The sequence below is a fragment of the Poecile atricapillus genome, chromosome 1 (genome assembly GCF_030490865.1).
Source record: "Poecile atricapillus isolate bPoeAtr1 chromosome 1, bPoeAtr1.hap1, whole genome shotgun sequence".
Classification (NCBI taxonomy): Eukaryota; Metazoa; Chordata; class Aves; order Passeriformes; family Paridae; genus Poecile; species Poecile atricapillus.
In genome coordinates this window covers 115,077,244-115,088,537 of record NC_081249.1, presented here as the reverse complement: position 1 = coordinate 115,088,537, position 11,294 = coordinate 115,077,244, and the positions used below count along the sequence as shown (strand labels likewise).

The 11,294-nt window shown below is 57.5% G+C and overlaps 1 protein-coding gene across 5 annotated transcripts; it reads right to left on the bottom strand.

The window, feature by feature from the left end:
- Positions 1-1,627: 1,627 nt before the first annotated feature.
- On the bottom strand, positions 1,628-9,437 carry P2RY6 (pyrimidinergic receptor P2Y6). Of its 5 annotated transcripts, none has more exons than XM_058829314.1 (2): positions 9,357-9,437; positions 1,628-3,898 (listed from the first exon to the last, which is right to left on the bottom strand). In XM_058829314.1, the coding sequence occupies exon 2, from the start codon at positions 3,842-3,844 to the stop codon at positions 2,855-2,857; it is 990 nt and encodes a 329-aa protein (XP_058685297.1). In that variant the 5' UTR covers positions 3,845-3,898; positions 9,357-9,437; the 3' UTR covers positions 1,628-2,854. The 5 variants fall into 5 exon arrangements, with proteins under 5 accessions (XP_058685297.1, XP_058685295.1, XP_058685294.1 ...); XM_058829312.1 differs by lacking the exon at positions 9,357-9,437 and adding an exon at positions 9,276-9,347; XM_058829311.1 differs by lacking the exon at positions 9,357-9,437 and adding an exon at positions 9,260-9,346.
- Positions 9,438-11,294: the final 1,857 nt, after the last annotated feature.

Genomic DNA, 11,294 nt, shown 5'->3' with positions numbered 1-11,294 from the left:
GCAGCTCATCTCAGGGAAGAAGAACACCTTGTTCCCGACTTGCAAAGCTCTCCAGCGAAGCACTGCCCCGTGAACAGACTTTCTCGTGGGTTTTCAGCATCGCTTGTCAGCGCTTGCTATTTGAAGCCTATAACCCTTTTTTCCCCCAAGACAGCAGATTTTTTGCTGGGGATGTGAAAAATGAAGGTGGCTGGGACAGCTGGTGGGTGAGCTGCGGCCTTGGAGACGTGGATGGGGCTAGAGAGGTGTCCTGGCCATGTAGAAGATATTGCTGGCTCTGACCCCGAGGCACAGAAAAAAAGGGGAAAAAAAAAATCCAACACCTCTGTTTTTCAGGACCTGAAAAGCGCCTGCAGTGATGCCTTGAGATGCTCTGCCCCAGCAAGTATTCCTTCCCTGGCTCTCCCTTCCCACCCTCCACCCTGCTTCCCCCAGGCCTGGGTGTCTCCTGCCTGCAGGGATGACACCCCACCGTGTCTCCCCCGCTGGCATTTTGGGAAGAACCGTGTGTTTCATCCCTGCTGGGTTCTGCTGTTCCTCAGCTGCTGGCTGTGAGCATTTGGCAAGCAAAGGAGATTTGTTGAAGCATTCACCCCATTCCTAAGGCATCCTTTTATTCCCATCACCCTGGATTCTAGGCCTGGAGGTGCCAAGGGAACTGTTGTCAGGACCCCAAGGCGGGGCAGGACATGATGAGATCCAAAGAGAGCTCTGTGCGTCCCCTCCCCTTTAAAACGTTCCGAATTGGTGATTCCAGTATCAGGAACATCATCCTGAGGCTGTTGGATGTGACCACCCGAGCCCGTGCAGCCCTTGCAGCCACCACCAGACTTTTTGGAAGATGATTATCTTTTTTTTCCCCCCCTCAGAGCTTTACTGTAATTCGATTTTTTCGGCCACCTCGTCCCGTGGGTCCGATCCAGGCACTGACGGTGCAGGGCTCCTCCCTCCCCCCCTGGAGCGGGGTGGACACCCACAGATCAGGCGGATTGCTCCAAATCTAAATATTTTGCGCCCTCTCCTGGGTCCGGATGGCGTGGCCCGGCCCTCCCACCCCGTCACCTTCCTCCTGTCTGGGAAGAGATGGGGACATCAGGCTGGGCTTGTCCCTCCAGCCACCGCTCTAGAAGCCCCCAGCATTTTGCCCTTCCATTGCAGGAGCCCAAAGACGCATCCAGAGCTTGCTTTTGCCTCCGCCATCACATTCTGTGCCCCAACCCAGTCATTGTCACCGTCAGGACACGGACTCAGCTCCTGCAAAACCAGTTTTGGTTCGAGCTAATGCTGCTGCAGGATCCCTCTCGGTTCCAGCCCAGCTGTGATGCTGAGATCTCTGAGCATCATCCAAGAGCCTGTGACCACTCTGGACGCCCTCCTCATCCTCATGAGCAAGGAGACACACTGGAACTGCCAGCACTGGATGCCTGGGTGACCTGAGGAGACACTGTGTACCTGCAGGGAGCAAGTCAGGATGGAGCTGCATGCTTGGCCAGCTGCAGGTAGCCAAGCTGGAGGGGTGCTCAACCCTGGGGATTTGAAGCAAATTATTTAAATCCACTTAGGTGTGATTATTATTATAAGCAGACATGAAAAATGCAGTTATCCACATATATATTTATATTTATATATATATATATATATATATATATATATATACACTGTATAGATACATACATTGTGCTCAGGCAGAGAGTTTCTGCACTGCAGTGCCTGTGCTGGGCCACAAACCTCCCTCTGCTCGGCTATATTCTATGTCTATACACGCAGTGGGTGTATACACCCATGTGAGAAAGAGCAGGGAGTTAATTCTATACATCCTGTATGTTAGAGAAGACCCGCAGAGCGATGAGTGGTGCATCCACCTCGCAAATCCCTCCTCGCTTGGAGGGAGCAGCATCCCAACAGAGGCTGTGGGAGCAAAGCTCAATCCCCAGGCCCGTGGAGAGCCCAAGCCAGCTGTGGGATGCATGGTGACGTGGCCAGGACTCTGAGTAGCTCTCTGTGGCATGCATCTTCCAACTCTGGGCATTGTCTGCATCTGCTGGCTCCGACTGTGGTGGATCCTGGTTAGGAGGTGACAGCAGGGCACCACTGACACCAGGATGGGCCAGATTTGGGGTGCTGGGCTAAGCAGGGAGCTGGACTCGGATGAAGGTCCCCAGGCAGGTGACAATGCTGCTGGCTTGTGCCTAACCCAGCCCACGGGCATGGCTTCAGTGGGAAATCCAGTGTGGGTGTTCCAGTTGCCCCGATGTTCCCTTTCCCTGTTCCCAGTCTGTCCAGGGGTGCTCCTCCACCATTTCACAGCACTGGCAGTAGCAGTGAGCCTGTGTCTCTTGCTGGTGTGGCCTCATTGCAGGCACTGGGGGACAGGGATGTCCCAGTGCTACACAAACCATCCGTGACACTGATCTTGAGCTGGAGAAACACATGGCCCCATGGTATGGGCTGAACCAAACCCTCCCAGCCTTCACATGCTGTCCCCATCAGGGAATTTTTAATTGAGCATGGGGACAAATCATCTCCCAGCAGCTTGTCCTGGGCCAGGGGTGCGTCCTCCATGGTCCCATCTTGTTCTCCACGGTCCCAGGGGATTTTTATCACATCGGTGGCTTGACCAGCAAGGTGCTGAGCTGCTCTGAGTGAGCAACAGAGCCAGGGAGAGGACACTGGATCTGTGATGGGGTTAATACTGCACCACTGCAGGCTGGAGGTGGGCTGAAACGGCTGAAAGCTCGGGAGATGCCATCCTCCTCTCCTCCAGCATGTCCCCAGAGAAGCCATCTCCGCTCCGTGGAGCTTAGAGCCGAAATTGCTCCGTGCCCCGGCGGCACTGAGGGGGCCTCGTCCTCGCCTAGGAGCCGTGGGTGACGCAGTGGTCGTGCCGCCACTTGGAGCTCATCTTGTCGAGGAGGTAGCGGGTGCTCTCCCGGAACTTGCGCTGGGTGAAGTAGAAGAGGATGGGGTCGAGGACGCTGTTCATGCTGGCGAAGGGCCGCGTGCACTTGTAGGCGATGGCGAAGGCCTGCAGGGCCGGGCAGGGCAGGCCGGGCGAGGAGCGGACGATCAGGTAGATGGTCTTGGTGAGGTGGAAGGGGAAGAAGCTGATGGAGAAGACGATGACCACGATGATGACCATGCGCACGGCTTTGTCCTTCCTCTTGTGCACGGCCAGGCCGATCCGCTGGTCCTTCTGGCACAGGATGCGCGCCATGCTGCAGTAGCAGGCCAGGATGGCCACGAAGGGCAGCACGAAGCCGGTGAAGGTGAGGGTGATGCCGTAGGGGAAGTAGGCGGCGGAGCGGTCGGGTGCGCTCAGGTCGTAGCAGACGGTGCGGTTCCTCTGCGTGCCGGTGGAGGCGAAGACGAAGGTGGGCAGGCACTGGGCGATGACAATGAACCACACGGCCGCGCACACCAGCCACGTCAGCTTCTTGCCCTTCTTCTTGTGCCACGAGGCCAAGGGGTGGCAGATGCCCAGATAGCGCTGGACGCTGATGCAGGTGAGGAAGAGGATGCTGCCGTGCAGGTTGGTGTAGAACTGGAAGCGCACGAATTTGCAGGTGAAGTCCCCGAAAGGCCAGTAGTCCTTCTGGGTGTAGTTGTAGATGAGGAGCGGCAGGGAGCAGACGTAGAGCAGGTCAGCCATGGCCAGGTTGAGCATGTAGATGGTGGTGCGGCTCAGCGCCTTCCGCGCCAGCCAGATCTGCCCGATGACCACGGCGTTCAAGGGCAGCCCCACCAGGAACACCACCGAGTACACCAGGGGCAGCAGGACCTGCTTGAACTCCTCGTGGTAGGTGCACGAGTTCCTGCCGGTGCTCACGGCTGTCAGGTTGGCCATGGTGCTGTTCCCAGCTTCAGCGTCCTCCCCGCTGGCGCGGCCCCTCCGCGGCACCTGTGGATGTCAGGGGGGACAGCTGGTGACTCGTCTGCGTGGTGTCACACACGCCCTCGCAGGGTCAGCCTGGACCAGCAGGTCCATGATGGATCAGCATCCCCTGGTAGCCACACAGGCTGGGGGATGAAGGCATGGAGAGCAGCCCTGAGGACGATTTGGAGGTGTTGGTGGATGAGAAGCTGGACATGACCCAACCATGGGCAGCCCCCCGTGCCCTGGGCTGATCCCCCAGCCTGGGCAGCAGGAAAGGGATTTAGACTGTCCCCCTCTGCCCCTGAGCTGAGGTGAGAGCCCACCTGCAGAGCTGTCCCAGCCCTGGGGCCAGCAGCACAAGGAGCTGGAGCTGCTGCAGAGAGTCCAGAGGAGGCCCCGGAGCTGCTCCAGGGCTGGAGCTCCTCTGCTCTGGAGCCAGGCTGGGAGAGCTGGGCTACCCAGAGAAGCTGTGGCTACCCAGAGAAGTGTCCAACGCCAGGCTGGACAGGGCTTGGAGCAGCCTGGGCTAGTGCGAGGTGTCTGTGCCCATGGCAGGGGTTGGAACGAATCTTTAAGTTCACTTCCAGCCCAGACCCTCCTGTGACTCCATGATTCTGAGCCACAGGGATGGATTTAGGGGTCTAACAAGGAGGTGAATGCAGAGCGGCGGGGACCGCAGGGCACCGCGTGGTGGCCACACTTGCCACCATCCCCTCTCCCCCTCCCAGGGCACTTATCCCCCACAGAAGGGTTTGCACAAGGCCAAGCCGCCGCCATCCCCCTGGGGCAGAGGAAATCGCGGCGGGATGCGGCGGTAGCACGGCTTCCTGCGCCTCTGCAGGGGGTGCCAAAGCCCCGCGGCCAGCCGGGCTCGGCCGGGAGATGCCCGGAGCCCGGCGCGACCCTCCGGCCGCTTCCCGCCGCTGATCGGCACCGCTCACCCCGGAGATTTCTAGTTTCGTGGGCTCCGAGAGCCCATCCAGCCTCCTCTGGGCTGCTCCGAGCGGGGGAGGAGGTTCTGCTTTCCCCGGGGGCTGGGAGCGGCGTGGCAGATGCGGCCCGACATGAGCCCCTGGCCCTGCCGTGGGCAGCATCTCTGTCCGTGGGCAGCATCTCTGTCCATCCGCAGTGGGGCTGCTGCTCCTCCCTGCCCTCGCTCCTGCCCTGCCAGCCCCCGCTTCCCCTGCTGCCCCGGGCACTAACCCGGGGTGGCCACTGGCAAGGGGAAACTGAGGCAGGGAGGAGGTGCCCAAGCTCCAGCCGGCAGCATGGGGCACGGGGCAGCAGAGGGAGAGAGAGACAAACGAGCCCAGGGGCTGTCCTGTCAGCTTGTGTCCCCCCATTTCGGGTGTTTGGGCATTCAGCAGTCCCCAGAGCACAGCCCAGCCATGGTGTCAGTGTTGGGGACACAATTTTGGGGCTTGTGGGTCAGTCCCTCTGCTGCTGCACGTTCCTCCTATCCCTCTGGTGCCCCCTGCGCCCCCATTCATCCCCTCACACCCTATCTGAGCTCTTCTGTCACCTCACTGGGCCCCCATCACCCCCCAGTGCCCCCCTAAACTCTGCTGAGCCCCCCTGCATCCCACTGTCACCCCACTGTCACCCACTGTCACCCACTGTCACCCACTGTCACCCCACTGTCACCCCAGCTCCAGGCAGTGCCAGCACTCACCTCTCCCCCCTCCAGGCCCATAAATGCTCCAGGGCTGTGAACTTCCCTCTCCCTGGGTCCCCAAAAAGCTCCTTCAGGACCCAAGATTGGGGCAGCACCCCCAGGAACCTCCATCACCCCCCAGGGGAGCAGCACTGAGGACACTGGGGACAAGGTGGCCGGGAAGAGGGGACCAGGGAGCGCCTCTTACCTGCTGGGAGGCCCCAGGGTGCTGGCACCCAGCCTGGCACGGCTGTGGGTGCAACACTTCCCTTTCCTCTCAGCAGCAGCACCCCAGGGAAATGGGGAACTGAAACCCGGCTGGCAGGGTGGGTGCCAATGTGGGATGGCTCTGAGTGGCACTGCATGGCTGTGACATGGCACAAGTGCCACCAGGGCAGGGGATGCTGCTGCCTGCGGGTGCCAGGATGTGGCCTGGCTCAGGCCATTATGAATTATTTGGTCTTTTCTATTTTCTGGATTTTTCTTTTCTGGTTTTTTGTTTTGGTTTTGTTTGTTTTGGTTTTTTTTTCATTTTTTTGAATTTTGCCCCTCATTTTTTGGCCTCTTTTCCTCCATTTTTTCCTCACTTCCCTCATATTTGGCTCCTTCCAAGCGTAGGCAGATTTTGGGGACAAGGAGGTCCCCTGGCACTGTGGCACCAAGAGGAAGATGCTCCAGCTGTCCAGTGGGTGCAGTAAAACAAGGGAAACTGAGGCACAGGCACTGAGTTTGAAGTGAAGCAGTGTGGCCTACACCCCTTTTTAACATATTTTTCCCCCAAAACACCCCTTGTAGGTGTTGGCAAGGCATTGTTAGGGGTAGCCCAAGGCTACCTAGACCTTCAGTTATGGGGGGCACCCAAATAAAGGAGGAGCAGCCAAAAAAAGAAGGGATCCCCCCCCCAAAAAGGCAAATGAGGAAAAAAACCCCTCTTTGTAAGAGGGAAATGGCACTGAACCCCCCTGTTGCTGGGTTTGGAGGGATGGGAAAGCTGGAGGAGAGGAGGAGAAATCCCTCCTGATCCCAGGGAAAAGCCAGACAGTGGAGAATCCCCATCCCAGCCGTAGCCAGGGCCTGCAGCTGCCCATATCCCCCAGTCACAGCCTGCCAGCACCCACCAATTAATGAAATCAATTAATGAAATCACCCTGAGACCCGCAGCCTCAACCCGTTTCCGTGCCCAGGGCATGTTCCTACCTCATTATCTGTCTGTCTGGATTGTCCCAAAAGTCTCTTTTCTCACCCCAGAACCCCATCATGGGAATCCCTGACAGATCCTGAAATCTTTTGAGATCCCAAAATCAATCTTTTGGGATTCTCAAGAATCCCAAAGCTCTTGGCATTGCCGAATCTGTAGGAGCCAGAGCCCTGCCACCACAGTGATGGGCACAGGCTGAAATCCACTGGGAAATGAGGCTTTCAGGGGGAAAAAAAATGGGTGCCTGTGGTGTTGGGAGGGGTCAGGATGGGGTCACCCTCATCCCAGAGGTTTAAGGATTCCTGCAGAGGAGGAACAAGGACCAGGAAAGAGAAGTGGGACTGCTCTGTGGCCAGATGGGGAAGAGATTAAAAATAATCACCATCAGCCACAAGCTTCCCCCTGCACGTGCCCCCTCCAACCTCTCTGCTTTCAAACCAAGCCCTTCTCCAGTGGAATTAGCTTTCATTAACACCCTGCTATTGATTTGAAGGGGGGTTCTGCAGGCTGGATACAGTGGGAAGAACTTTTGGATGTTGCTGCCCTCGAATAGGATGTGGGGGAGGGCTTTCTCCCTTGGAAATCTTCCTCCGTGGTTTATCTTTCCCATCCTGGTCTTTGTGGCTCGCTGGCAGGGCTGGAAAGCTGGGCTGAGTGGAAGTGAAAGCTGCAGCCCAGCAGATTTCCAAAAGCATGAAAGGGGGAGGCTCCATCCTGCATGTCACTTGGCCAAAGCCACCACATCCTCCTTCCCAGACATCTCCTGGCCGCTGCCAAAATATCTTCAGGTGCACATCTGCCCAGTGGGGACCCAGGACTGGATGTTTTAAGGGAAATCTCTATTTAGTGAATCCTGAGGGTGTAAGGATGTGGAAAAATTGGGACAACATTGGGATTTTTGGGGTACTAAAAAGGGGAAAGGGGCACAGGGTGGTGGCAGAGCTACTCTGTCCTTCATCTTCCTGCAGTTTGGGGCTCCATCATAAATCAGCACCTCAGGGAGGCTCTGGGCAACCTGGGCTGCAATTCCCTGCTGGAAAGGGAAGGATGAGGACAGGGAAGGTGCAATGAGCTTTCCCAGTCTCTGCTGGCCTATACCTCTATACATGTAAATATAAATATAAATACAAATACAAACACAAATACAAATACAAATATATACCTCTATACATAACACCTGCACATCTCCCTCCATATGTCTCTCACTACATCCAACCATATCTATGGCTCTCCACACACACACATTATGTATTTATAAATATATATCTCTCCACACACACACACACACACACACACACACATACACAAACTTCTACACCCCTGTACTCAAATACATGTCCCTGAGCACATGGAGTCACTCATGTTGATACATAACTCCATCCATATACACAGAAATACATTTATACATCTACACACACACATATCTGTGCAGACATGCTGGTATATAGGAATGTATTTATACCTCTGGATGTATATATGCACAAATACATATAAATATATATAAAAGGTAGAGGCCAGGCTACTGGCACCCACTGCAGAAGTGCAGAGGAAAACCAGATCCCTCGAGTAGATTTAAGCACATTTATGTGCAATACAACCTCTGGCTGATCTGGGGCTGATCCCCATGGATGCCTGAGGGATGCAGGCGTGTCCCAGGTGCACCCCAGACCACAGGAGCAGAGGGACAGGGGAGAATCCACCCTGTGCCAGCCCTGCCAGGGGGATCACGGTGGGAGTTTGAACCCTGCTCCATGCTAAGAGCTGCCAAACTTCCTCAAGAGCCAAGTCCAGCAGTTCCCATTTGGAGTGGCTCTGGAATCACCCCAAATCCCCGCTGAAGCACGGGTGTTCTTTGGATCTGACTCCATTCTTCCCTGTTCTACCTCATCCTTCCCAGCCCCATCTGGTCTGTTTGGGTCCAGTCCTGGCCAGACTGTGCCCATCCTGCCCGGTTTGGTTTGATCCTGTTGGATCCCATCCTGACGGGTTCAGCCTCTCGGGTCTGATCCTGCCCGGCTCTCTCTGAGCCGCTCGGATCTCATCCTGCCCAGCTGGGGCTGACCCCGTTGGGTCCCATCTTGCCCAGTCCAGTCCCATCCTGCCCGGCTCTCTCTGACCCGCTCGGATCCCATCCTTTCCCGGTTCATCTTATCCCCATTACTGGCAGCGGGATGTGCAGGGAAAGAGCGGGTTTGCTCTGACCCTACAAGGTCCCATCCTGCCTGGCTGGGTCTGAGCCTGTCGGATCCCATCCTGTGCGGTCCAGCCCCATCCCGCCCTTCCCGCCTTATCCTGCCTGCTTCACTCTGACACACTTGAATTCCATCCTTTCCCCGTTCGGCTTGTCCCGCACTCCCGGTACGCGGCACTTACCCGAGAGGGATGCGCCAGGAGGCAGGGGGTTCACTCTGACCCCGCAGGGCTCCATCCTGCCCTTTCCAGCCCCATCCTGCCCTTTCCAGCCCCATCCTGCCCTTTCCAGCCCCATCCTGCCCAATTCACCAAGATCCCATCCCGCCCGGTTGGGTCTGACCTTGGCGGGTCCCAACCTGCCCGGTTCACTCGGAGCCTGCCGGGTCCCATCCCGGCCCGGTTCGGCGGATCCCATTCCCAGCGCTGGCAGCACTTACCGGCAGCGGGATGCGCCGGGAGCCCGCGGCACGGAGCGCCCGGAGCCGCCCCGCTGCCGCCGCTCCGCCCCGGGGCCGCCCTTCTCCGCCCCGCTCCGGCTCCGGCACCTGCGGGACGGCCAGGAAGGGAATGGGGAGGGGTCACAGCTGGCCAGGCAGGGGGACAAACAGCTGGGCTGGGGGTTCGGCATGCGGGGCTCCCGGGAAACATCTGGCTTAGGGTGCTGGGCGGGCATCTGTAGCAAAGCGGCTGTCGGGGGGCTTCCAACGGCCCCAAAAGTGGGATTTACAGGGTGGGATGCCCACGCACTGGGGAACAGCTGGCTTGTCCTGGCCCTGGGTGTCGGGAACAGGGTCTCCCTGCGGCACCGGGTCGCAGCCAAAGGGGTCGGTGCCTCCCGTACTCATTAACCCGGCGGTCAAGGCTCCGCGCTTCCTGAGCAGGGCTATTAACGAGCAATAACGCAAAGAAGCCCGGGGGGGACGGGCCGGGTACGCATAAACAGCACTGGGATGCTGGGATTCCTCGGGATGATGGGCTTGACCCTTCCTTTCCCTGGGAGCCCTCCAGAATCATTCCCTGCTTTCTCTTTGGGGGCTCGTGCTGGGTCTCGGTGGATGTGGAAGGGAAGGAGGTGCTGAAGGCATAACCCAGACGATGGAACTCCATACGGGGGGCTCCCCCACTTCACCTCATTGAGCAGGCACTCAAATATCCCTGGGGAGGGTTTGGGCTGTACAGAACGGACGGTGAGGTGGAATGAGGCATCTGGATCCTGCTGCAGTGGACAACACGGGCTTCCATCGATCCTGGCAAGAGCCCACGGCCAAGCCGGGCAGCGTGGCCACGGGAGAGATGGGCTCTGGCAGGATCTGACACGAATATTTGCAACCACAGCCAGGCTGGAGCCATCCCTCACATCCCAGGGCTGCCCAGGCTTGTGGGGTTGGGTTGGCCGTGGCTCGGTGCCCTGGTGAAATTCCCCGCTCCCTCAGCCTCCACGGTGAGAGGAAAACTGGGGGGGAAATGTGCTTTTCCCCAGAAATCACACCTTGTGCAAACAAGCCCAGCATCCTGGGATGGGGAGCCCAGGACTTCCCGCAAGCATCTGGGGAATGCAGCTGAGGATGGATGCAACCCATTCCCCCCAAGGAACTGACAGTGAGGGCATCCATCCCACCTCCAGTGCTGCCTCTGGCTTTGGGAGAGGCTGCTGTCCTCCTCCCTCCTGGCACGGCGGGTGTCCTTGCAGGTCTCCAAGGTGAACAGCCGGCTGTCCTGCTGTGGGGACACTGTAAATAATGGTGGGAGTGTAAAAACCAGAAAATATAATAGTGGCTCCTGGCTGCCTGCCAGCTCATAACACCTCCACTGAGCCACACAGCCCTGGAGCACCTGGAATTAATGGGAAATCCCCAAAAATGACATTTTGGGGGCCGAGCAGGGATAGGAGAGGCAAATATAAAATCAGCGTTGTTTTTATACCTATTTTCATTAATACAAAAGGATCACTGGGAAAAAACAAGTGGGGAAAGGGTCTAGCCTGGGTTCCTCTTGGAGTCTGACTGAGTGAATTAATCCTTGGCAGAGAGGCCTGGCACGGTGGCTGGATCTGAGTTTCCGAGCCCCTGGTTTCTGTTCCTCCGGCTGCATGCTGCCAGTAACTGCATTAGCTCCTGAGTGCGAGTGACCATTGCCACTGCTCTTCCCGGGGGGAATTGCAGCTTCCCACTGGTATCCAGCCTTCCAGCTGCCAGCAGATCCCAGAATGGCTGGACATAGACATCTGTGGTCAAGGCCAGGGAGGCAGTTTGGAACTGGGACCGTGGTCTTTCAAGGGCTGCAAAACCTCTTGGAGGGGAAAAGCAGCATTTTTCAAATGCTGAAGCTTTGTGAGAGCCTCGGGGCTGGGATGTCCCCACCACCAGACACCGGCT